The sequence below is a fragment of the Ovis aries genome, chromosome 13, assembly GCF_016772045.2.
Source record: "Ovis aries strain OAR_USU_Benz2616 breed Rambouillet chromosome 13, ARS-UI_Ramb_v3.0, whole genome shotgun sequence".
Classification (NCBI taxonomy): domain Eukaryota; kingdom Metazoa; phylum Chordata; class Mammalia; order Artiodactyla; family Bovidae; genus Ovis; species Ovis aries.
Window position 1 is genome coordinate 76,895,957 of NC_056066.1, and position 27,342 is coordinate 76,923,298.

The 27,342-nt window shown below is 51.2% G+C and overlaps 1 protein-coding gene across 1 annotated transcript in view; it reads right to left on the minus strand.

The window, feature by feature from the left end:
• PREX1 (phosphatidylinositol-3,4,5-trisphosphate dependent Rac exchange factor 1) overlaps nucleotides 1-27,342 on the minus strand; it is a 180,530-nt gene that overhangs the window by 54,361 nt on the left and 98,827 nt on the right. Inside the window, exons 6-10 of the mRNA XM_027977300.2 lie at nucleotides 16,194-16,355; nucleotides 7,803-7,936; nucleotides 1,901-2,019; nucleotides 1,164-1,313; nucleotides 627-774 (exon numbers count right to left, since the gene is read on the minus strand). Of these exons, the coding sequence (XP_027833101.2) occupies nucleotides 627-774; nucleotides 1,164-1,313; nucleotides 1,901-2,019; nucleotides 7,803-7,936; nucleotides 16,194-16,355 (713 nt within the window). The remainder of the gene's footprint in view (nucleotides 1-626; nucleotides 775-1,163; nucleotides 1,314-1,900; nucleotides 2,020-7,802; nucleotides 7,937-16,193; nucleotides 16,356-27,342) is intronic.

A 27,342-nucleotide genomic window follows, 5' to 3' on the forward strand; every position in this document is an offset into this window, starting at 1 on the left:
AGGTCCCTGGGATTCTCAGGCAAGAACACTGGAGTGGGTTGCCATTTCCTTCTCCAGTGCATGAAAGTGAAGTTGCTCAGTCGCATCGGCTCCTTGCAGCCCCATGGACTGCAGCCTACCAGGCTCCTCCGTCCATGGGATTTTCCAGGCAAGAGTGCTGGAGTGGGGTGCCATCACCTTCTCCGGCTTAAATGCTAGAGCAGCGTTTTTCAATCCAGGGTGGGCAACCCACTCGTAGTGTGTGAAAGCAATTTTATGGGTCTCAGCAGTATTTTTGAAATGAAGAAATGAGTAGAACAGAATAGACACAAATTCTTGTAGAGTGTACCAAGCACAGCAAATTCTGTGAAACTTTGGCTTCGAGCATACAATTAATGGATTGTATGTGTGTACCTGGTCTCAATATCAACCTTGCATTTTGCAGTGAGCTGTGGTCAAAAACATTCGAAAGACCTCATAAGGGGACCTCACTACGCTTGACCTCCAAGGGCTGTTCCATAAGGATTTAGGGTGCTTGGGTGGCTCTGCCCAGGGGGGCTCCTGGGGGAAGGGGCAGAGCTGGGAAGAGCCAGGTGCATGCAGCCGAGGCCCAGGGCCCCAGGGGAGGGCAGGGCAGAGGCACTCACTTGCCCAGGAAGCACTTGGGAACGGTGCTCAGCTTTCTGCGACGGTCCTTGATCAGGTTCACCTTCTTGTTCATCATCATGTGGTACAGCTTCTCCCCCTTCTCCGCGATCATGACGTAGGCGTCACGCTCCATGCCCAGCTTCAGGCCTGCGGAGGAAACACATCAGCACCAAGCGCTAGGGAACCGAGGGAACAAGCCTGTGGATCCCGAAAGCCTGTCTCCAGCTGACCCCCAACTACTGCCAAGAATCCCAGGATGACCAACCACATTGGCACAACCTTGGGCAAGTCTCCTCCATTAGCCCTCAGTCTTCCCATCTGTCTAGTGGGCTAAACCAGATAAGCTGAGCTCACACCAAGTTATCACAGTCCCAGAGCTCTTAACCCTTCAAAGACCTGCTTTTTGGCAGATGGCTCCTATCTCTCTGGAAAGGACCCTACACCCTGTCCCCAGCACAGCTCTCACTCGACAGGAGGGATCAGACTGGGGGAAGCCATATACGCTCCCGGATCTGGGAAAGCCCCCGGCCACGCACTCTCGCGCTGCTCCCGCTCGCGGATGATGGCGTCCAGCCACTTCTGCTTCTCCTCTGCCGTCTTGGCCATGCAGACAAACCACTTGTTCTTGGCCGTGTTGTGGATCTTCCAGCCGTTGGTGACGGTGTAGCCATTGCTGTGATAATCCGCTAGCGGGGGCAGGAGGCAAAGGGAGGGGGTCAGCAAGGACTCAGCCATACAACTCAACATTCATCATTATACGTTTATGAGTGAGGTCATGGGACCAGCCCTGCCTGCTCCCGAAAGACAGGGCGGTGGAGACCTCAATGGGATCGGGTTTGGGGGTTGAACTTACCATCCTTCAAATGCTCCCTCTCCTATCTCTTCTCTGGTGGGCAAGGAAGACCTGCCCGTAAAGAAGTCTCCCCTGGTGCTTCCCTGCCTCCTTGCCCATCTCCTTCGTGCACTTTAGGCTGCTTAAAACCCTAGTGCAGGGGCTTCCCTGATGGTCCAGTGGTTAAGAACCCGGCCGTCAATGTAGGGGACCTGGTTTGGATCCCTAGTCTGGGAAGATTTCACATGCCATGGGCCACCTAAGCTGCTGTGTGCCGTAACTACTGAGCCTGTGCTTGAGTCCAGGAGCCGCAACTACTGAGCCCAGCAGCTGCAACTACCGAAGCCCGTGTTCTGCAACAAGAGGAGCCACCACCATGAGAAACCCACGCAGCACAACGAGGGGGGCGCTGGGCCCAGGCAGGGCAAGGGTGAGGCCTACCTGTCCCATCCTCCACGTTCTCCACCTCCATGACCTCAGTGTTGATTCGACCCCGGAAGATGTACAAGGAGCCATTGATGGATTTGGTCCTCTTGGTGGATTTCTTGCCCCCAGTGACCCTGAAAGACAGCGGGAAGTCGGCGTCCCCTACCCGTCACCTCCCTGGGCCTCAGTCATCTTCAACAGAGTAATCGGGTGCAGGACAGTAACACAGAAGAATATCCAGGGACAGGAGCAGGGCAGGAACTGGCTCAGAAGTGTGGCGTTTTGGCTGGTGCCGGGGTGACTTGAGCAAGTCTCTTTTCCACTCTCAGCCACAGCTTCCTCATCTGAAAAATGGGCTAATAACCTTGCTGACTTCCCAGAGCTACTTTTGAGCCAATAGGAGATGTGGATGTGAAACCAATAAGGAGCAATAGAAACCCCACTCTTCTAAGGCTAGAAAATGGGTAGAGGCTGTCAGGGTGTCTAACAAACAGGAACTTCCTGAAATAAAACCAGGATGGAAAGGAACTCCATTTCTACACGGAGAAATCAATATCTACCTACCCATCACTGCTTCACTCGCTCACGTGAACTCACACACCCACGTAGTCACTTGACAAACCATCTGACCAGCACTTCCTCCAGGAAGGCTACCAAGGCGGGACTGGGGGCGTCACTCACCCATGCACTCAACAGGTGACCGAGAGAATACCTACTGGGCACTACTCTAGGTGCAGCAGGGAAGACATAGTCTCCGAGCAGGGAACAGGACGCAGTCTCTGAGACTACATCTTCCAATACAGGAGGGCAGGAGGCACCCCCAAAGCTCTCCCTCATTCCCCCTTCCGGTTCCTACCCCCTGCAAGATTAACCACTATCCTGATGTCTAACCTCTTGGATTCACTTTCCTGTTTTGGAACTTCACATTCATGGAATCACACGGGGTGATGGTGACGGACATTTGGGTTGGCTTCAGTCTGGCGCTGTGCCTTATGTTCTGGCACGTGTCTTATGAAGAACATACGTGCGCCTTTCTTTGGGTTCATCTACCTAGGAGTTGAATTGCTCAGTTATAAGGAATGCATGCAACTGGCTTTGGTAGATGCTGCCAAGCCACACCCCCAGTGGCATACAGACATTCCAGGTGCTCCACAGTCTCCATAACTGGTATTGAATTTCTCATTCTGGCCATTCTGGTGGCAGAGAAGAGTGTCTCTAATAAAGATTTCATCTGTATTTCCCTGGTGAGTAAAGAGGCTGAGCACTTTTTCATGTTTATTGCCCATCTGGTGTCTTCCATTTGTGAAATGACTGTCCCTTGACCATTTTTCTGTTGGGCTGTCTTTTTCTCAATGCTTTATAACAGTGCTCAGCAGATTTTCTTCTGAAAAGGAACCAGCGTGTAAACATTTTCAACTGGGTGGGCCAGATGGTCTCTGTTACAACTACTGAACTCAGCCCTTGAGGCATGAGTGCATTCACAAACAACACAAAAATGAATGGGCATGGCTATCTGCCAATAAAACTTTATTTATAAAAATAGGCAAAAGGCCAAAATAGGCCTATATATTATGGATAGGAGTCCTTTGCAAAGTGATAGTGAAGATCTTCTCCGCTGTGGCCTGGGTTTTACTCTCTTCTTGATGTCTTTCGAGGAACAAAAGTTCTTAATTTTAATGTAGTCTGATAAATATATTTTCCCCTTATAATTATACTGTCTGTACAATTTAAAAATCTTTGCTTACGCCCTAGATCATGAAGACAGACTCCTATGCCTTCTTCTAGAAACTTTATTGTTTTGTTGTTCACATTTAAATCAATGACCCATCTGAAGTTGACTTTTGTATATGGTATGAAGGGTCAAGACTCATCTTCTTCCTGCTGGATATCAAACTGATCCAGCACCATATACTGAACCACTTTGGTACTTTTGTTGAAATTTAAATGACTGCTTTTACGTAGGTCTATTTCTGGACTCACTACTGCACTCCATTAATCTTATCTGATTTTACACCATTTTAACTACACTGTCTTAATTACAGCAGCTTTACAGCAAGCCTTGGTGTCAGTAATCAAGGTCTTCCATCGTTGTTCTCCTTCAAAACTGTCTTAGCTGTCTTTGTCTGTGTTTCCATGTAAACTTTAAAAATCATTTACGTACATAGACACACAACCTCCCTCCTGCAGTTTTTATCAGAATCACATTGAGGTTCTAGCCAACGTCTGATAAGAGAATGGAAAGCATCTGCTGGTGATGAGGGGTAAGGCAGGTCAGAATGAAGGACAGCTAAGACTCTGGCCTCAGAGCCTGAGTAAATGGTGGTGCCCTTTATTAGGAATGAAGAAGACTCAAGGAGAAAAAGGTCTGGAGCAGACGTTGCAATGAAAGGAGGAATCCTGGAACTTCCCTGGCGGTCCAATGGTTAAGATTCCATGCTCCCAACGAAGAGGGCACAGGTTTGATCCCTGGTCAGGGAACTAAGATCCCACATGCCGCATGGTGCGGCCTACATAAAATGAAGAATCTTGTTTTAGACCCAAGTGAAGTGTGAGCTGTGTGTGACAAAACCAAGGGAAGACACGGTTTTAGATTTCTCCCACTTTATACACCCTGTACCAGGCACCATTCTAACCACCTTACGTGTTTTATCTTAATCTGTAAAAACAACCTCAGATGGAGATGGAGAGTGCTTTCACCCCCACTAAACAGATAGAAAAACAGAGGCAGGCGGCAGCGTCTCTGCATCTGTAACCACTGCACAATGCTGACGCCTCCATGATCTGAAACCAGCAGTTGAGACAATGAGACTTAGCTCTCCTGTGCCGTTTCCTCTTCTGAAGAACGGGGAGGCAGGTTTTTAAAACTCTCCCTTTCACTTCTGACACCCGAGAAGCCTCTATTTTTTTTTTTTTTTTGGCCACCTGGGTCCTAGTTGCAGCAGGCAGGATCTTCGCTGTATCTTGGGGAATCTTTCATTGCAATTTGCGGACTCTGTAGCTGAGGCACACGAGGTTAGTTTCCCCTCCGCATAGGGGATCTTAGTTCCCCAACCAGGGATGGAACCTGCGTCCCCTGCATTGAAAGGCGGATTCCGAAGCACTGGACCACCAGGGAAGTCCTGAACAGCCTCCAGTTTTGAATCAGACCAGAAGCACTCTTGAGTCAGAGACCTCTCCTGACCCATGACCCAGACTGGTGGTGCCTGGCAAAGACATAACCAGAGGCAGACAGCTACCAGCGTCGGGCATTTCCTGGGACCACATCAGAGTCAGGCCGGGAGCTCCATCCGCCACTGACGGCCCCAAGACCTCTCAGGGCCCAGCCCTCGGGCTCCTGACCCAGTGCAGGAAAGGTGGCAGCCTGCCAGCTTCTCCCGGGTGATGTGTGCCCTCTGCCTCCAGCCGGCCCCATTCACTCGAAAGCCTGAGGCCGGAAATGTCATTACAAGAGCTCCTGTGGCCACAGGGCCGGCCCCAGAAGGCCCCCTGGGGGTCCAGCCCCACCAGCATCAGCTGCTATAGCTCCAGCAGAGGAAGGGCCCACACAGGGGTGGCTGAAGCCTGAGCAAACTTGGCCCAGGCTGGGGGCCCACGGGGGCCTGAAGGGACGTGCTGTTTTCTAAATCCCAGGTTCTGGGAAAAGGGCCTGCCTCATACGGCCTGGGGAGGTGCTGTAGGCGGGGCTATGGGTGGATGCTGGCAGTGGCCTTGGCATCGCCGAAGGAGGACTCTCAGGATGGCCCCAGTGAGGACAGGCAGGGCGCAAGGCAGGAGGAGAGGGCAGCGTTGATGGAGGGACAGGAGGACACGTGAGTAGCAGACAGACCAAGGGAGTGAGCGGGAAGAAAACATCAGTGAGAAAGAGACACGTGGCCCAGCCACGCAGAGACAGTGAGGAAGGACATGGAGGCCTCTGACCAGAAGGAGCAAGCCCCAGAACAAGGAGGGAAGGGGGCAGAGGGAGGGGCCTGTGGCTGAAGTGCCTACTCTGTGCTAAAGCTGCACTGACGGGATCACACTGAATAGGAACTCGTCACTTGTGGGGGTTAACAGTAACAGCAGCTACTCGCTCTGGGCACTTACTATGCACCAAGCAAACTTAACAAGTTTGTCCTTCAAAATGGCTCTGCGGGGTACAGGATAATTCAACCTATTCCACAGATGAGGAAACTGAAGCACAGAGGCCCAGTCACGGAGCTAGAGAAATAATAAGGAACTCGGCTCTTAACCAAACACTATTGTAACTCTTTTTTAAATCAACCCCATTTTACAGAAGAGAAAACTAAGGCTCAGAGAGGTCAGACTGCTGAAGGAGGATGATGAGAAGCTTCCTCACGCCCACACTGAACACCCCTCACTCATCCTGTGGAATGGTTCCTCACCACAGGAGGAACCTTAGGAGGCCAGCAGAATCAGACAAGGAAAATGAGGCTCAGGGAGACAGTAAGTGAGAAGCCCAGAACCACGAAAGAAAGCGGAGGTGATGCTGAGAGCAGGGCGCAGATCTGGACCTCCCCTCAGCCCTAGCCTTTGCTAGATAAAAGAATAAAGAAGCCTCTGGCAAGTCACGATTTCGTCCCTGAAGAAACGTAGCAGGAAGAAGTTTCATTCAAGAAGGGCTGCACTGGTCAGTTGTGACGGTCCTCTACCTCCTCAGCGAGAAAACCAAAAGGCAGGGATTCTCCTGGCCCACCAACCTCCCCACCCACTCGTCCACCCAACCGTCCACTCATGCCCCACCCCTCCGTCTCCGAACTTTCCCTCTGTCCACTCACTCATTCACCTCCCATCAACTCAACCATCCAATCACCCAACCTCCCACACCAGGGCCTAGCCACTCTGGCAGCTACCAAACAAACATTCTTCAACATACCCATCCAACAGACCATCTATCCACCAATTCGAAACCTCCACCATCCACCCAGCCTCCCAATTTTATGACCATCCAGCCATCCATCCATCTACCCATTTACTTATAAAGGCCCCAACTCACCTTTCATCTAAACACACCTCTGCCAGCCCACCATGTCTTCATATCCATTCTCCAACGACCCAAACATAGATTCCCCCAACCAACTATCTATCCCTCCATCCAGCCAGCTCCTAAACTCCAACCACTCACTCACTCATCTACTCACTCATCCGTCCACCGATCAGTTCATACACACATCCACAAGCACTGCCTCCCGGCCTCCCTTCACCTACACCCATTAATCCCCCAAACTTCCAGCTACGCATCCATCCCTCCTCCCGTTTGCCCACACATCCTACCAAACATCCATCCCCATCGGTCTACCGCTCATCCAGCCGTCCATTCACTCTACGAAGTTTAAGAAGCTCCAATGAAAGAAACAAGGATGACAAAGACACTATGTTTCCCTCAAAAAACTGTAACAGGAGAAGGACCCCCTCCCCTCAAACCATCTATCTTTGGATCTTAGAATCACAGGATGCGAGTGCCACAAAAAATCTCCAAACTCCATGACCGCCTCAATCTACACTGTCCACTACAGCAGCCACAAGCCATACATGACTACCGAGCACTTAAAAGGTCGCTAGCACAAACTGAGACGTGCTGTAAGCGTAACAGACACACTAGATTTTGAAGCTTTAGCGTCCATTTTTCTAAAAGAATGCAAAATATCTATTCACTCAATTTTTTAAACTGATTAGGTAGAATAATAATATTTGGGGATATACCGGGGTAAATAAAATATATTATTTAAATTCATTCCACCTACCTCTTTTTGCTTTTCTAAATGCGACTACTAGAAAATTTTAAATAACCTATATTCCTGGAGAATACTGATCGAGAACAAATCCCTCAACTTGGAGAAAAGGGAGGCCCAGCGGCCCTAGGGGGAAACTGTCAAGAGTGCAACCGGATCCCAGCCTGGCCCCGCCTCCAGCCACTCACCTGGATTTCCGCTTGCAATAGACCAGCAGGTTGTCGAAGAGGAAGAAAGCTCTCTCCTGGATGTTGCCCGCAGAGATTTTTAACAAAGTCCCTTGCAGGAGGAGCTGGGTGCAGATGTCGGTGAGGTTGGAGCCCTAGGAGAGCAATGGGGCGAGGGTGCAGGGCATGAGCTGGTGAATCCAGGACAGCCCTTGGGAATACCCCTCTTTGTTCCCAGAGACAGACCTGCCCCTGCCTCCCTCACACCCCCAAAATCTCAGTGCACCACTGGAGGTGAGCAGACAGAAACCTAGTACCACCCGATCGAAGGCTTCCCTCTGGGGCATGTGCCAGAATAATGCTGGTGGGAGCATACAGAGACGACCGCTGCTCAGAGAGGGGCCCTGGGACCTGGAGAGGTGGAAGGACTCACTCACCCCACACGGCCCAGGCTGTGTTTTGTTATAGGTTTTGCTGTGTTTTGTTTGGTTGGGTTTTTTGCCAATCCCCTTCCCGCTTATTTATTTGCGTCTTGTTACTTTATTCCCTCCATGAGGATGCCACCTCTGGGACTTCTCTGGTGGTCCAGCAGCTAAGACACCAAGCTCCCCACGCAAGGGGTCCAGGTTCGTGCCCTGGTCGGGGAACTAGATCCTACATGCCGCAACTAAGAGTTCGCATACCACACCTAAAGCTCCTGCGTGCCGCAAGACCGAGAACAGCCAAGTAAATACATAAACGTTTTTTAAATACTGGCAGAATTCACTGTGTACATATAAAGAATGCCACTTTCCTAAGGACGGAAGCATTATCAAGCATCTATCAACCATCTGCCACTGTACTTCTAGCCCCTCCCACACACTCTGGCACACAGTAGGTGCTCAACAAATGCTTGCAGAACAAGTGACCAACCCCACCAGGGGGTGAACACCACCAGGGGAAGGATTCTGAGAGCACTGGGGATGCGAGAAGAGATGGGAACCGTTTCTGAATTCTACCTGGTCATCTGTGCTAAATAACCAAGATGCTGGGTGTGCGTGGGGTGCACTGAACCTTCGTGGGGCTCAAGCAGTGTGGTCAGGAAAGGCACAGGGGAGGCCTGGGAGGATGGTGAAGATAAAGAGGCTGAGGATACGGATGGGGCGAGGTCCCTGCTGGAAGGAGTCCTCGGAGCCAAGGACCACACAGGTTCATCTGGAGCTCTGCGGGGACCAGGGCCCGGGGGAGAGAGATCTTATAGTGATGAGAGAGCAAGCGGGAAAGAGACCTTGGAGGGCAGGAGCCCCTGGGGAGGGGGGAGTCTCAGACCCATGCTCCTCTTCCATCCGAGAAAGGCGGTTTCAGCTGGCAGGTGGCTGCCCAACCACAGACTCCATGTCTCAGCATCCCTCGTGCCAGGTGTGGTCTTGTGATGATATTCTGGCCAGCGTGCCCCGCTTCTACATCCTTTTCTTGAGAGAAAACCGCCTCCCTCCCGTTCCTCCCTTATCGCCTCTTGCCTAGACTGGAAGGCGGCCACAGTGGCAGGACCCGCTGTAGCAGACGGCAGAGGACAACACGGGAAGGGGCCAGGGTCCGAGCGGAGCAGGGCCGCCCCACCCTCAGCCTGCATCGCTACTGAGAAATAAACCACTGGGCGGGTTGCTCTGTTGCTGCTCTCGTTTTGGCTGCAGTGCACGGCACGCCCGATTGCAGTTCCCTGACCAGGGATCGAACCTGTGCCCCCTGCAGTGGAAGTCCTGCGCCCGAACCACTGGACTGCCAGGGAAACCCCAAGATTTTTATCTCACTTAAATCATTAACGTCTCTCTTTTGCAGAGCCTCCAACTTTAAGTGCTTGATGTACTTTAAATACATCAAGATAAGGATGGAGGCCCCATCCACAGGTGGGGCCTCTGACACTGAGGCCCAGGGGATATGACAGGGAAGTGTTTATTTTAGGGGAAATTCATTACAGACCTGCAGATCACAAAGTAGCAAGAAACCAAGAGACAAGATGCTGTCTCTGCCTGGAAATGAACTGAGGGGGGAAAGAGTGGGGATTCTTCACAGAATCTCCTTCCCCAGACACTCAATACCCAGGAGCGACAAGTTCCTACCCCAGAGAGGCCTGCTATCTCAATTATTTCTGAGACCCAGCAAGAGGAACTGGTTTTGGCAACTCAGAAATGAGACTGTCTGCTAACTGCCCGCCGCAATTCCCTCCGTTGCTATCAGAGCGGGTTTGCTTGGTGCCCATGGGGCAGCTGGAAACAACAAATCCATTCCCCCAGTGCTGCCAGAGAGCCCCCTCTGAGTCTTGGGAAACCAACTTCTTTGCAGTCAAGGGCTGCGCAGCCCAGGACACAAGCACATACCCGTTAACAGAAATCACCGCCTGGACGCTTGTGTGCCGCCAGCAGATACGTGACGCCCACAGCACAGAGACCCAGCAAGGTAGTGTGCCTGCCGCTCCAAGGGTATAGGGGCAAAAGCGGCCCCTGGAGCCTCAGCATCCGTGCAAACTGGGAGAGCACGACTCCCCGGTGATGAGAGTCCATCCGTGGCCCACAGGGCAGCTCAGAGCAGACGGCAGCGCGACACTTCCTTCGAGACCCGGTGCTCCTGTCTCCTCTGCCCACCTCTCTCGTGCCCGCCTACCAGTCCCTCCAGGCTCCAAAGGGGATTTGGGCTGCTTGCACGTGCTGTGCTTCCTCGCTCAGTCGTGTCCGACTCTTTGCGACCCCATGGACTGTAGCCCGCCAGGCTCCTCTGTCCATGGGGATTCTCCAGGCAAGAATATGGAGCGGGTGCCCGTGCCCTCCTCCAGGGGACCTTCCCGACCCAGGGATTGAACCCAGGCCTCCCACACTGGAGGCGCATCTTAATCATCTGAGCCACCAGGGAAGCATTCAAATGTATAGTATTTTAGAATAACTATACTCAGAGTAAAGGGTAACTATACTCAGATAGGTAAGATACAGAGCACCAGCTGACACCAAAGTGAAGGGAACCAAAATGCTGTCATGCCCATCGCCCTTCAGGGTGGAAGGCTGCTTCTATAGGAACCTACTACTGGGCCCGGCTGTAAGGACCAAGAGCCCAGAGGCCACGCAGACCCAGACCAAGGCTAGGGGGCCGCACAGAAGAAGCACGCCCAGCCTGGGAAGTTGCCTCCCTGGTCTCGGCCAAGGGCCACGCAGGAAACGGCATCTGAAGTGCCCAGGACACTGCAGAGGGAGGCCCCTTCCACCCCAGCCCTGCTAAGAAAGAAGCCCAGCTGACAGTCTCCCTGGAATCCTTGAACCCAGGTCAGGGCTGAGGCTAAGGGCCAGATACACACAAAGAGGCTGAGCACCAGGGTGTCCGCCAGTCAGGGCTGCAGGCCTCCTTCAGACAGAGCAGAAGTAAAGCGCCATGAAGAGAAGAGGGCGAAAGCTAACACAGGCACACAGCTTATCACCCTCCAACTCCGGTTTCTAAGCATCTCACAGAACTCCACTAATCCTTACAACGTTCACTTTACAGAAACGGAGTTTCACTTTAGGAAACAAAGGCACAGAACAGTGAAGTGACTTGTCCAAGGTCACACAGCTAGTCCAGGCTTGCCTGGTAGCTCAGCTGGTAAAGAATCCGCCTGCAAAGCAGGAGACCCTGGTTCGATTCCTGGGTCTGGGAGATCCCCTAGAGAAGGGATAGGCTACCCACTCCAGTATTCTTGGGCTTCCCTGGTGGCTCAGCTGGTAAAGAATCTGCCCCCATTGCGGGAGACCTGGGTTCAATCCCTAAGCTGGTAAAGAATCCACCTGCGTTGTGGGAGACCTGGGTTCGATCCCTGGGCTGGGAAGATCCCCTGGAGAAGGGAGAGGCTACCCACTTCAGTATTGTGGCCTGGAGAATTCCATGGACTGTATAGCCCGTGGGTTCGCAAAGAGTCAGACACGACGGAGCGGCTTTCACAATGATACAGCTAGTGAGTGGGTAAGCTGAGACCTGAACCCAGACAGGTGGCCCTACTGCCGCGCCCACTCCCCTCTGCCTCCTGTGCTCCTCCTAGACGGGGACCTGAAGCGTTTTGGTGCATCTGTTGGCCTACAGCAGGAGTCTTCAGAGGGGCAAGAGCACAAGGCATCCCAGAGAGGGTGGGAAGAACATACAAGAATTTCTATTTATGGTCTCTCTTTTTAACTTTATGTTTTCCTCACACTTCTTTCCCACTGTCCCTCTTTGGGGGAGTGAGCCGTGGACAGTCTCTTAAACCAGGGCTTCCAGAACCAGCAAGAATGGTGTGTCCTCTCTTTTTCTTATTAAGACCATGCATGTCTTTTTACAACTGTGAGCTTCTCACGGAAGTCTGTGGAGCATCCCTTTGCAGGAGCGTCAGCCCACACTGGTATGAGCCCTGCCAAAGCTGCATGATGCTTTCTCATCTAAAAAAATCAAACAAGAAATCCTGCTTTGCAGCCACGGCTCTTCCTGACGTTTATGGAGTATTTACTCTGAACCAATAAAATAAAAAAAAACACTGTTCTGAGTGCTTTGCATTCATCTAATCCCCAAATCCTCAAGTGACCTGTGTGGCCTCCTGCCACTATCCAAACTTATCAGATAAGGAAACTGAGGCAAAGGCACCCCTCCAAGCAGAGGGGGTGGGCCCATATGCTTACTTCCACACTGTTGTGACATACTCCCATTTCCTGGTGCTCAATAAAATGGATTTATGGATTACCTTATCTGGTTTTAACTAAACCAGTCCCACAACTAAAACGGACAATTGGCTTATAGAGGATCAGGCCAAAAAAAACCACAGATCGGAGATCAAACTAATGAGCACACAGCAAGAGAGTAGCCAAGACAAGATCGGCCTCCTCCGGAAACAAGTCCCTTGCCAGCCATATTGCGAGAGAGAGGACAGCTATCTAATCAGATGGGCAAGAGGTCAAACAGACTAGAAAGTATCAAGACGAGAATAAAAAATCAGGACCTGCAACCACCTTTGTTCACTGTGAAAGCTGCCCTAAGTCATCCAGCCCCCTGAGGTGCTAACTGCTGATGGCATGAAGTTATCGCAAGCAGCTCCACAGTTAAACATTATTTGTTTTAGCTGGAACATATTATTTTCCCAAGTACACTCTGAGGATCAAACCTGAAAACCTTCCTACTATACAGAACACTATGTCACATTTTTCTAAAATCACCTGTGTTCTATGCTTCACTTTATTGACAAAATGACACCAGGAGACAACTTTAAAGATACTATCTCTGAAATTAGACAAGTAAAAGTGAAAGCGTGGTTGCTCAGTCGTGTCTGACTCTTTGTGACCTCATGGACTACAGTCCACCAGGCTCCTCTGTCCATGAAATTCTCTAGGCAAGTATACTTGAGTGGATTCCCATTTCTTTCTCCAAGGAATCTTTCGATCCAAGGGATCGAACCTGGGTCTCCTGCATTGAGGGCAGATTCTTTACCAACTGAACCACAAGGGAAGCCCAAAATTAGACAAGTAGGGGGAAATGAGGCCAGGAGAATAAGACAGACGTGCTTAATGCAGGATCATCTGTAAGTTAAAAGGCTGGATCCAAAGTCAAGAGCCTGCACCTCAGTTTTCTACTCTGTGAAATGGGGAGAGCAACAGCCCTCTCTTCCAGTGCTAGAATAATGCATAACATGTGCTCAGTAATTGCCAGCAACTCTTACTCTGGGTCACTTTATTTCCTCCTGCACCCAGCAACGCTGATCAAAATAAGGGCCATTCTCAAACTGCAGATTTTTCAGGGTCAAAAGAGCCTCAGAGACCCTTAGTTTCTATTTCCCTAGGCATTTACCAGAAGGCATCTGGAAATCACTTCTGGTCTGGCTGCCAAACTGCTTGCTTAATGCTCTCCTTACAGGGGCCCACGTGAGAAATTTTCTTTCTAGCTGGATGTCGAGAATTTCCCAGCTTCTTCCTTTTTTGACAAATGAACGCTAAGTAACTGATGTGTCCTGCTCTTTTTACCTTGGCTGCCAGGAAACTTGAAGCCCAAACAACAGATATTTAAACATGTCCACTGTATATACACTTCAGGTTAGCATATTTGGTGAAAGTAGCCAAGTGACTGATTTCTGGCCAATGAGATGGAAAAGTAAGTCCTTCTGGGGCTTCTGGGAAAGGTTTTCCTCCACTAGGGAGAAGAACTGGGTCCCATCTCCTTCTGATTTGTGTCAGATGATACCTGGAGCTGCGCCATCATGGAACCACGGAGGGTCACAAGAAACCAAATCAGAGCTCTGGCATCATGAAGGTGAAACAAGATTCCTTAGAGGGAACACCCTAACTGACACAATTTTCAGTTGCAGGAACAGAAACCAAGCAGAAAAAAATGAGGGCCTTACTCAATTCTTGGAGGGGCTAGAGCAGCCTAGAATTACAGCTGCCAGAAAACCAAGAACCCTGCAGAACTGGCCCTGCAGGGGAGCCACTGCCCCTGCCCTAACTGGGGAAAGGGACCGTCAGACCCCCGCCCGCCCAAGCTGGCGTGAGCGTGCTCAGTCGCTTCAGTCGTGTCTGACTCTTCACGGCCCCATAAACTGTACAGCCCACCAGGCTTCTCTGTCCTTGGGAGTCTCCAGTTAAGAGCACTGGAGTGGGGTGCCATGCCCTCCTCCAGGGGATCGTTCCAACCCAGGGATCAAACCCGCGTCTGCTACCCTGCACGTGGATTCTTTACTCTCGAGCCAATGGGGAAGCCCGCCCAAGCTGGTACTCTCAGGAAATGCTGCCCAAGCTGCTGCTGCCAGGCCTCAGGTGATGTAGCCTTAACCATCAGCTACAAAGCCACCCTGTCCTGCCAGACACACACCACCAACAGCACAACAGAGCCCTTCCCCTTGACACCCAGAAGCTGGAAGCTGGGCCCTCTGCAAATGCGATCACAGAGAGCCAACACAATCACGACTGTGCTTAGCTGCAAGAGCAGAAGGGTGACCTCTGTCCCAGCCCTGCCTTCCAAATCTCACGCAGCTGGATCTGATCTTGGCCAACCCCATCCCATCTCAGGGAGTCTGAGAAATGCCATTATTTGTTCTCCAGCCTCAGCTGGGCAGGAAGGCGAGTGGGCACATGATAAACACTAATGCACAACCACCCACCTCCTTCCTGATCACAGGCCTCTCCCCTCTGCAGCCACACCCTCGGCCTCCCAGCCATATAGTCTCATTTAGGACTCCCCAACATAGGGAAAGCGTTCCAGGAGGCGCAAGTGGTAACGAATCTGCCTGCTAATGCAGGAAACACAAGAGGTGTGGGTTCAGTCCCTGGGTTGGGAAGGTTCCCTGGAGGAGGCGATGGCAACCCACTCCAATATACTTGACTGAAAAATTCCACGGACAGAGGAACCTGGCAGGCTGCAGTCCATGGTGTCACAAAGAGTCGAATACGACTGAGCGACAGAACGCACACACACACACACCGCAGGGAGATGCAGTGGAAACCCCGACCAAGGCAAGTGCCAGAAAAGCCAAACGGTCTGAGGCCGGTGATTCAGAGAAAAATCTATGTCCAAGAGTCTTTCCCCTTTAGTCTCAATCTCCCATATTCCAGCTGTACTTACTCAGATATTAACTTTCTTATTTATCCAGATTTTCCCATTTCCTTCTACAGATTTTCAGGAAGGCTCTAATAACTTCAGGAAGCCACAACAGAAGAGATCAAGAATCCCATCCCCTAATAATCATGACCCCAGGAACATCCATGTGCTTGTGCTAAGTCGCTTTCCATCGTGTCTGACTCTTGGCGACCCCCTGGACCACAGCCCACCGGGCTCCTCTGCCCACGGGACTCTCTAGGCAAGAATACTGGAATGGGTTGCCATGCCCTCCTCCAGGGCATCATCCCCACCCAGAGATCGAACCCGTGTCTCCTGCACCTTCTGCATTGCAGGCAGATTCTTTACCACTGAGCCACCCGGGAAGCCCAGTAACAGCCATACCTACCATTCATTGAGTACCTACTACATACAGCTATAGATAAAGCGTGGCTCAGAGAAGTTAAGACATTTGCCTAAAGCCACCGTAAAGGAGTGTTAAAGCCAGAATTCTGTCCTGGAGTGAACTCTTAAACACTACCCTTGACCTTGGCATCGAAAGCTCAAAGGACACCAGGCAGGTCAGGAAACGTGAAGAAGTGATTGGGGGTGGGGTATGGCTGATGCCACGCAAAATGGGGGGCCAGGGTTACCAATTTTTTTTTTTAAGAAAAACTTGAAATCTATACTTTTATGTGGACCTCCCTGAAAAATAATTAAACTTTTTTTTGCAAGCAACATGCAGGCCAAACAAAATATGCCACAGGCTAAAGCTGGTGCCCAGACGGCAGTGTGAACCCACAGCTGTGCACTCCCCCAGCCTGGGTCTGTCTCCAGCCCAGAAGGTTCCTTCTGCCCCAGACACACCTCCCAGCCTTCAATGTGTGACTGCAGCTGCTCCAGAGCCTCGAGCTTCTCCATCTGCCGCTTGGTCTCATTGATGTTGGAGCAGACGGTCTTCATGGCCTGCAGGGCGCTCTGGACTGCCGGGTGGTCTGGGTGCTTGCCAGGGGTCCTCTTGGCCAGCTCCTAGGTTAGAGGAGAGGGCAGCAATGAGCGACATCAACCCAGAGGGCACCAAATGGCCTCCAGATCACCCAGGTCTGAGCCAAGTCCCAGCTCTGCTCTGGACAAACTGGGACCTGGAGCTGGGGAACCTCAGTCATTCATTCACGCATTCAATAAACGTCCCCTGAGCAGCTCCTCCAAAACAGGCAGCATTCTGGGGGATACACTGTTAATAAACTAGAAAAATTCTTCATCTGGTGGATATTGCATGAGTGCATACTCAGTCGCTTCAGTCGTGTCGGGCTCTCTGTGACCCTACGGACTGTAGCCCACCAGGCTCCTCTGTCCATGGGATTCTCCAGGCAAGAATACTGGAATGGGTTGTCATGCCCTCCTCTGGGGATCTTCCCTACCCAGGGATCAAACCCGTGTCTCCTATGTCTGCTGCAGTGCAGGAGGATTCTTTACCCACTGAGTCACCTGGGAAGCCCCTGGTGGATATTACATTCTAATAAAGAAGATGGGCTTTAAAAAAAAAATCAAGTATATAACACAAGATTAGACAAATATTATGAAGACACATCAGAACAAGGGGCTACAAGGTCTTGGGCAAGGTAGTGTTCTTTCAAAAAGGGAAGGCAGGGAAGGTCCCTCCGAGGGGGTTGACATCTGAACAGAGTGTGGACAAAGCCAAGGAGGGACTCCTGCAAAAATCTGGGGGGAGAGCATGCCTGGCAGCAGGAACAACAAATGTAAAGGGGCAGAGTGGGAGCATGTGGGCTGTGAAAGGGAAGCATCCCGGAGGCAGTGTGGCTGGAGGAGAGAAAACCAGAGAGAGCGGAGGAGAGTGAGTCAGAGGCAGAGTCTGGTAGATCACAGAGGAGGTCACCTACACTGCCCCTCCCAGGCCCCCAGCTTTCTCATCTGTAAAATGGGTATAAAACAGAAATATCCCGGAGGCAGTGTGGCTGGAGGAGAGAAAACCAGAGAGAGAAGGAGAAAGAGAGCGAGTCAGAGGCAGAGTCTGGTAGATCACAGAGGAGGTCACAGACACTGCCTCTCCTGGGCCCCCAGCTTTCTCATCTGTAAAATGGGTATAAAACAAAAGCATCCCAGAGGCAGTGTGGCTGGAGGAGAGAAAACCAGAGAGAGCGGAGGAGAGTGAGTCAGAGGCAGAGTCTGGTAGATCACAGAGGAGGTCACAGACACTGCCCCTCCCGGGCCCCCAGCTTTCTCATCTGTAAAATGGGTGTAAGGAACACCTTGGGGACTTCCCTGGCGGTCCAGCAGTTGAGCCCTCCAGGATATCGAATCCTCCAGGTATGGGTTCGATCCCTGGTCAGGGAGCTAAGATTCCACATGCCTCCTGGCCAAACCAGAACATAAACAACAAAAGTAATACTGTAACAAATTCAATAAGGAGTTTAAAAATGGTGCACATCAAAAAAAAGAAAGAAAGAAATCTTAAAAAAAAAAAAAAAAAAAAAAGAATAGAACTGCTGACCTTCACAGGGACATGGAAAAAAGATGTGAAGAGGCCAGTCAGGAGCCTGAATCTGCAGCCCCTCCCCACCATTTCTCACTCTCCTCTCCCATCTTTCCATAGCACAGGCTGGGACATTCCAGAGGACAGGCAGGCCTTAATCCAACGGTTTCAGCCCCATAGGAAGTGTGATAAGAACTGAGACGCAGAGACTAGCCAGGCCTCGAGATATCAGAGGAGATTTTCAGGCCGTACTGCCGAACCAACAGGACCAGGCGGGCACAGATAATTTTCTCTAATCAGCTGGCCTCAGCGTGCCCGAATGTTTCACTATCTCTCCATCTCTCTACTCTCTCAAAAATCACAGATATGACGCTCCAGCCAGATGGTTCCCAACACAGCCACACGTGGGCTCCAGGGCTATTTCCACTCCTGCGCAGCTGGGTGACCTTGGCCCAGATGCCCTCCACCCTGAGCTGCAGGTTTATCCTCTGAAAACCAGTGATGGCACTTCCCTGTGGTCCAGCGGTTAAGACTCCATGCTCCCAATGCTGGGGGCCCAGGTTTGGGCCCTGGTCAGGGAACTAGATCCCACATGCCTCAACTAAAAGTTCGCAAGCTGCAACTAAAGATCTCATCTGCCGCAACAAAGATCGAAGATACCATGTGCCACAACTAAGGCCCTACACAGCTAAATAAATAAACTTTTTAAAAAGAGAAAAGAAAACCAGTGATGAGAAGGAAGGTGGTGACAAGGACTGCGGGCAGCAGCCAATGCCTATGGAGCCTCGACCCTGTGCCTGGGAGGTAGGTTCTGTTATCATCCCGTTTAACAGATGAGGAGACGGAGGCTCAGCAGGATGCACCAAGGCCTCTGAGAAGTAAGAGGAGGAACCTGGATCTGAACCTGGCCGTCTGGTTCTGCTTATAGTCATTTGTTGTTGTGTTCAGTCGCTCAGTAGTACCCGACTCTGCAACCCCATGGACCGCAGCACGCCAGGCTCCCTGTCCGTCACTCTCCTGGAGTTTGCTCAAACTCACGTCCATTGAGTCTATCATGAGTTGAGTGAGTGAGTGAAGTTGCTCAGTTGTGTCCGACTCTTTGCGAACCCATGGACTATACAGTCCATGGAATTCTCCAGGCCAGAATACTGGAGTGGGTAGCCTTTCCCTTCTCCAGGGGATCTTCCAAACCCAGGGATTGAACCTAGGTCTCCACATTGTAGGTGGATTCTTTACCAGCTGAGACACTGGGGAAGCCCATGAATACTGGAGTGGGTACCCTATCCCTTCTCCAGGGAATCTTCCCGACCCAGGGCTTGAACCTAGGTCTCCACATTGCAGGTGGATTCTTTACCAGCTGAGCCACCAGGGAAGCCCAAGAATACTGGAGTGGGTACCCTATCCCTTCTCCAGGGAATCTTCCCGACCCAGGGATGGAGCCCAGGTCTCCCGCATTGCAGGTGGATTCTTTACCAGCTGAGCCACCAGGGAAGCCCATGGTGAGGGGTAAATCAGACACTGCGGGAAAAGCCACCCAGCTGGGAAAGGACAGCCTCGGTGAGCACTGAGTCTCCGCTGGCCAGGATCGGGCCAGGACATGTGAGCTGAGCCCACGAGCAGCAATGGGCCGGCCAGGTGTCGGGTGCGTACCCTGCGGAGCACCAGCTCCAAACACGACCCTCCTCTAGCCACGTTTATCTCTTCTTTGCAAGAACAGGAGCAGATCCTAACGGTGCCAAGGTCCAGACGTTCTGTAACCTCAGACCCTGGGGGTTTTCGAGAGCCTGTCTTGGGCCAGGGACGGGCTAGTGGGGAAGCAAAAGGGGGAGATGGAGCCCTCTCTCTGGAGGCAAGTGAGCCGGGAAAGGTGATCCAGGGAAGACAGAGAGGGGAGGGGGAGGGGAGGGGGGGGGGGGGGGAGGGGAGGGGGGGGGGGGGGGGGGGGGGGGGAGGGGCCCAGACAACAGCCCCAAGTGGTGAAAGGGCTTGTGATAAATCAGAGAAGGGGAAGGACAGTGTGGGCCGGAAAGGCTTCAAGGAGGAAGTGAGGCAGAGGCAGGCCAGTCACTGAGTATCGAGCACTTTGCATTGGGTTGGCCAAAATGTTTGTTCAGGTTTTAATAGCATGTAGGAAAACCCAAACAAACTTTTTGGCCAACCCTACACAGGGAATGTATTTCCATTGGTTCCCAAACTCAACAGAGACAGACTGAGCCCAGGACAGCCCTCTGGGAGCTCACGGTCAAAGGGAGAACAGTCCACAAGTTGAGCGTTAACCACTGACAGTAATAACAAGAGCTAACACTCGGGGAGGCTGTACGTTCTTGTCAGACTCCCGGAACCCTCACATCAGCCCCGTGAAATGGTTCCTGTTTCCACCCTCATTTGACACATGTGAGGACTGAAGCCCAGAGAGGTCAAGTCATCTGCCTGAGGTCACAGAGCAGATTGAGGCCTAACCAGTCTGGCTCTGGGGTCAGTGCTCTGAACCGCTATACTGTTTTATAACCTTTCTGAGAGTTGAATAGGAATACTTTCCTCCCTAATAAATATACAAGTTCTATGATGGATAAGTGACAGGTGAGAAATGAGGACAGAGAGTGAGGGAGGTGCAACGGCCTGTCTGGAGGAGCTGGGCCTCCAGATGGAGACCTGAACGAAGTGAGGGCATGGGCCATCCAAGAATGTGTGGGAACGACACTCCAGGCAAGAGAGGAACACAGGCAAAGGCCCTGAGGCAGCAAGAAACAGCAAGCAGGCCAGGGAGGCCACAGCAGAGTGAGAAAGAAGACGACGTGTGATGAGGTTGGAGGCATGAGCTAAACACACATCAGGGAAGGCCGGGGTGTGCTCTTCAGGTTCTTCTCAAGAGCCTCGGAGAAGCAATGGGCGGAGGAGGACGGGTGCTAGCTGAGGCCTAACAACATCCCACTTATTTAGCCTTTACAGAATCCCTCTGACTGCCAAGTGGAAGATGCACTGGCGAGAACATAAAACGAACATAAAAGCCAGAAGACTGGCTAATGGCTACTGGTCCAGGCGAGAGATGCTCAAGACATGAACCAGGAAACCCAGGGGTCCTCCTCTGATGGGTTCCCTGAGGGGCTGGCAACACCCAGTAGCTAGTGAAAACGAGAGAAAGGTTAGTTCCCTTTTCTGTCTGTCTGTCCTGCCTGAGATCAGTGCTGGGCAGAGAACTGAAACTTAGCAGGGCCTCTTCCGACCAGACTTCTCGCTGGACCAAAATTGAAGGAAAAGTGCTAGTTTTGTTTTCTTTGCTCATAAGGGAGTGTGGGCTCCTCTGCCCAGCTACACACTCACGGCCTGTTCCTGCCCCTGGGCCTTTGCACATGCCTTACTTACCCTTTACTTGCACTCTACCTCCAAACTGTAAGAAGTGGTACTGTACCAGCTACAGACAGGTAATAGATCAATGGAAAAGAACTGAGAGTCCAGAAACAAATCCTTACACTTATGGTCAGTAAATGTTTAACAAAGTGCTAAGACAATTAAATGGGGAAAGAACAGTCTTTTCAACAAATGCTGCTGGGAAAACTGTATCCACATACAAAAAAAAAAAAAACAAAACTTGGACTCCTTCTCACACTGTACACAAAAATTAACTCAAAGCAGATCATAGACCTAAAAGTAAGAGCTGAAACTATAAAACTGTTAGAAGAAAACATCGGTGTAAATCTTTGTGACCTTGGGGTAGGCAAAGCATTATTAGCTATGACACCAGATGTATAGGCAACTAAAAGAAATCAGATTAGCTGGACTTGAGCAAAGTTAAAAACATTGTGCTTCAAAGACTATAAAGAAACAGAAGAGACAATCTACAGAATGTGTAAATTATTAATATATATCTAACAAGGAACTTGTTTTCCGTATATACAAAAAACTCCTACAACTTAATAAAAAGACAAATAACTCCATTTAAAAAAAAAAAAGCAAAAGGTTTAAATAGACATTTCTCAAAGACAATACACCAATGGCCAATAAACGCATGAAAAGATGCTCAGTATCATTAGTCATTACAGAAATCCAAAACAAAACCACAATGAGATAACACTTCATACCCTCTAGAATCGCTATAATCAAAAAGACAATACCTAGTGTTACTGAGGATAGAGAGAAATTAGAATCTTCATACATTGCAAGAAGAACTATAAAATGGTGCAGCAGCTTTGGGAAAGAGTTTGGCAGTCCCCTAATGACAACTGGACCTAGCCATACCTCAAATCATGGATCCACATATGTTTCAGTTACATGAGCGCCCCCCCCCTTTTTTTTTTTTTTGGCCACATCATGCCGTTTGCAGGATCTCAGTTCCCAGACCAGAGATCAAACCCAGCCCTGGCAGTGAAAGTGTGGCGTCCTTTTTTTTTTTTTTTAATTAAGGCTGCTTGAGCTAGTCTTTCCATCCCTTGTATTTGCAAGAGTCCCTACTGCTTCCTAATCCCAGAGAGACTGCAAGGATCTGGAATCCCAAAGACGTCCCAGTCAATCCCAGACAAGCATAAAGTATGGGTATCTTCAAAATTAATGGAAGCTTGAGCTGCACTAACAAAGGTCTTACATGCAAAAGGAGGGAGGTAAGAAGGCTCCTGCCCTATTCAGAACTTAACACTCTGTCTTAGTAAGCTACAACAGAGTCAAGTTCAAAATAGACAGACTACGGTGTTGAAAACCCTGACAGCCACATCCAAGGTGGAACAGCTTCATGAACATACAAGGCTTGCTTGGCCCAGAGAAGAGTTTTTCTGGAAGGAACCCAAAAGCTCCTTGTTAAGCATCTTTGTCGGGGGAGGGTGCACGGAGAGGGTCTCCCAGGAGGCATTAGTGGTAAAGAACCTGCCTGCCAATGCAGGAGATGTAAGAGACACAGGTTCAGTCCCTGGGTTGGGAAGATCCCCTGGAGGAGGGCATGGCAACCCACTCCAGTAGTCTTGCCTGGAGAATCCCATGGTCAGAGGAACCTGGCAAGCTACAGTCCATGGGGTCGCACAGAGTCAGACATGACTGAAGGGACTTAGCACGCACGCACACACACACACACACACAAGCATCTCGGGAGAACTACATGACCAAGAAGAAGCCATCTGCATCTGTAAGACCTCAGAGGGTCCAAGTGGGCTGAGTGTGCACATCTATAAAATGGGATCACAGTCAGATCCGAAGGTTGTGGCCAGGATCAAATGGAATGATGAATGGAAAAATGGTGGTCGGTAAGGACATGTTATTTATCATGGTTATTTCCATACTAATAATAGCTCTTACATTTATTATTATTCCTATGTAGTAATAATAACCGCGAAAGTTGTAGTCATAGTAGTAATCATAATAGCTAGCATTTGAGTATTTACTGAGTATGCCAAGCACTGTTCTAAACTTCAATTTCTTAAGTCATTTCATCCTCAAATCATCCCAATGAGGTGTGTTAGTTGCTCAGTCGTGTCCAACTCTTTTGCGACCCCATGGACGGTAGCCTGCCAGTCTCCTCTGTCCGTGGAATTCTCCAGGCAAGAATACCGGAGTGAGTTGCCATTCTCTTCCTCAGAGGATCTTCCCGACCCAGGGATGGAACCCAGGTCTCCTGCATCGAAGGCAGACTCTTTACTGTCTGAGCCAGGAGGCAAGCCCACGAAACAGCACCATGTTTATCTTCAGGCCACAGGGAAAGAGACTGAGGACTCTTGTGCAAGGTCACAGAGCCAGAAGGCAGGACCTGGTGGGCACCCAGCCCATCCACGGGCCCCTCCAGAAACAGGACCAGGCGGGAATAAACACTCCCAAAGCAGGCTCTCAGAGCAAACATGCAACGTCTGAGCAGAGTCAGGCCCTGGGGACTCCTTAGACTCTGAGGGCAGAGAAGGGAGCGGGTGTGCCACGGGCACCCAGCAAAGCAGTGGCGGAAGCCCCTCCAGGCCCAGGCCGGGTGACCTCTCCCCAGCATCCGTCCAGCCAGCCCCGTGTGGTTTCAGAAGCGGGGCCTGAGGTGAGCGCTTCCTGGAAGAGAGGATGTCAGAGCAGAGGAGTCGCCGCTTCCGCCAGGGGCCCCGTCACCCCCTTCCCTCCCGTCACATTTACCAAAAGGACGCCTGCCGGTGTCCACTCTGGGTGGCCACATCGTGTCTCCAGAGGTGTGGGCACGGGGCCTCCAACGCCAGGCCAGACCAGGGCATCAAGGAAATATGACTGCAGCCAACGCCTCCTTTCTGGCTCAGCCTGGCTCAAGAGTCAGAACCCGGGCCCCGGCGGTGGCGGAAGAAAGGGGCGAGCAGGAGACAGCAAGGAGACAGGTCCCCGTTTTCCCGTCCTCTCCCTTGTCATGGAGTCCAAGCGAGGCCGCTCCAGGCCCGCTCCCAGGGCGTGTTCGAGAACCTTCCATCTCCCAGCCACAGCTCCCAGCTCTAGGAGAGCATGGGAAAGCAGGGGATTCCCCGGTGGTTAGGCCTCCGCACTTTCACCGCTGAAGCAGTGAGTTTGATCCCTGGGGGACCGGAGCCGACCCAACGAGCCCTGGATCTGGGACTTTACACGACACAGGAGGGAAAGACACACTCTCTTCTCCCCCGTGGCCACGCTAATCAGATGCAGGTCTGAGGCTGTTGGAGGCCAGTGCAGCCACCACGAGAAGGGAACCTCCCGGGAACAAGGCGGACAGAGAGGAAAACCGAGCCAGGAGATGGGAAGAGCCTGACCATCACTGGAGCCCCTGGATACAGCCATGAGAAGACAGATCCATAAAATCACGGTGTGAAAACAGCTGGATCTGTCACTGGAAGAAGCGGCAATATCCACTACTCACTGTGACGTGGGCTTGATGGAGGCTCCAGAGGAGACATGAGAGGTGAAAGGTATGCTGTCTCCTCTACAAAGAGAAAACAGCAACCTGGAGGTTGGGATGGCCACCAATGGGGGCTGGATCCCACGGAGCACCCCCACTTTCTGTGGATACTTCAGCCGGCTCCAGGAAGGGCTGATCTTACATCCAACTGTGGCTCTGTCCATAGACCTCCACCCGAAGCACCCACATCGAAAGCTCAGCAAGCCAAGCTCTGATCTCTTTTATTAAGACTTTTCCTGTATTTCAGTTCTGGGTCCGCGCACGCCCTATCTAGGGAGACAGCAGGACTCAGATGAAGGGGCAGTGACAAGACCCACCACTCCTTGCAAGAAAAAAAAATAAAACAAGAAGCAAAAAAACATGTGGAAGTCCAAGAAAACCCAGAACTGAAAAAGCTGTCTGGCATAAAACAACAAAAGCTCCATGTGCGGCAACTGGATGAAATATATTTCATGCCAATGTGTTTCCGATGTTAACAGTTCCAGCCCCTGCTGCATAAACTGTAGCCCCTTGGATGAGGAATTAATGGGAGAAAAATAATGCATGTGGGTCTTTTAAACTCCTTCCTTCTGCTTGGGGAGATAGCGGAGAAGGCAGCAGGAAAGGGCTCAGGTCTGGGAGTTCCCATTCTGGCTTTGACCAGGATAGGCTATGTGACCTTGGGCAAGTCGCCTCCCCCTTCTGAGCCTTGGTCTCCTGGCTGCGTAGGGCAGGACTGTATCAGAGCCTGGGTCACCATCCTGCCCCAGCAGGCCAAATGCTGTTGCCAGGCTCTCTCAGCAAAGCAGAAGTTCCAGTCACCATGGGTCTGCATTTCCACCGGACAACAAAAATTGGCTGACCTCAGTGGTGGCCACCCCCTTAGATGAGACCATGCCCATTTTACAGATCAGGTAATGGGGGCACAGAGAGGTCCAGCAACTTACCCTCAGTCACACAGCTAAGGAGAGGTGGAGCGAGATTTCCAAACTCAAATTCTCTCTCTTTTTTAATATTTATCTATTTTTGGCTGCATCCAGTCTTAGTTGCACACGGGCTCCAGAGCATGTAGGCTCCGTAGTTTACAGCACGCAGGCTCTCTAGTTGAGGTACCCAGGCTTAGTTGCCCCATGGTGTATGGAATCTTAATTCCCGAACCAGGGATCGAACCTGTAACCCCTGCATCGGAAGGCGGCTTCTTAACCACCGAACCACCAGAGAAGTCCCCAAAGTCAGACCCTTAACCGCTATGCAGAGTGTGGCAGAAAGCAGGACTCGGGCAGCACTCCCAGGAAGGGTGATCTGGGAGGGCCCTGGCAAGATCAAGAATCAGCTTGGCTTTGAAAGGAGCGGGTAAGAGCAGGTGTCCCACCCAAAGGGAGTCGAGCGGCCCCAGGCTATCATCGTTCAGCACACCGGAAAGAGCTGGTGCGGCCGGAGGTGCTGAAGCATCTGTGGGCAAGGTGTCGGTGCTCAGCCCACGAGGAGAGATGCAGGGTGGGCACTGCGGTTCAGGGAGCTGGGGCAACAGGGGCCACAGTAAAGAGACCTGTGACTTCCTGTGTCTCCTTGGCAAGTTGGTGACAACGCCAGAACCCCAGCAGATGAGGAACTCGTTTCATAACCTCAGGGTCAGAGAAGAATTCCACAGAGATGACCCGAGGTAGCCAGAATGGAGACAGAACTCTGGCAAATCGATACAAAAGGGAACTATCCAATAGAAAATGGGCAAAAGGCGACTGTCATTAAATGCACCCATCTCCCCCGCCACCACCCTGGTCCAGGACCACTCACGTCAGTGCACCGCCCCCCACCTCCACCTTCATCACCCCATCGTCCTTTCTCCGTATGCAGCCTGAGGGATCCCATGAGAACTAAGATCCTGTCTCTCCTCTGCTCAAAACCTTCCCATGCTGCCCACCTCACTCAGAGCAGACAAGACCCCACAAGGCCCCGCGTAACCCGGGCCCATCACCTCACTAACCTCACTCCCCCACTCTCCCCCTCAAGTCCTCCCCTCTGCTCACACAGGCCTCCTAGCTGTTCCTCAGATGCACCCCTGCCTCAGGGCCTTTGCTCTGGCTCCTCTCTCTGAAAGACTCTTCCCCCAGATGCCTGTATAGCCCCCTCCCTCACTTCCTTGAGGTCTTTGCACAAATGTCACTTTCTCTCTCTATCACTCCTGGACCTTACTAATCCCCACTGCAATCATTCCATCTAAACACGCATATACATGCCCTGTTCATTCATTTGTTGTCTGTCTCTTCCTCTCCCACTCCATCCCCTCACCCCACCCCGCAGAATGTCAGAACACAGAGGAAAGGATTTGGGAAGCTTTTGTTTATTCTGTCTCCAGCTCTTAGTATAATGCCTGACACATAACAGTTGCTCAATAAATGACTGGTAAATGAATGAACATCACATCACGTATGGACGTGAGAGTTGGACTATAAAGAAAGCTGAGCACTGAAGAATGGATACTTTTTTGAACTGTGGTGTTGGAGAAGACTCTTGGGAGTCTCCGTGGACTGTAAGGAGATCCAACCAATCCATCCTAAAGGAAATCAGTCCTGAATGTTCATCAGAAGGACTGATGTTGAAGCTGAAACTCCAATACTTTGGCCATCTGATGAGAAGAACTGACTCACTGGAAAAGACCCTGATGCTGGGAAAGATTGGAAGGCAGGAGAAAG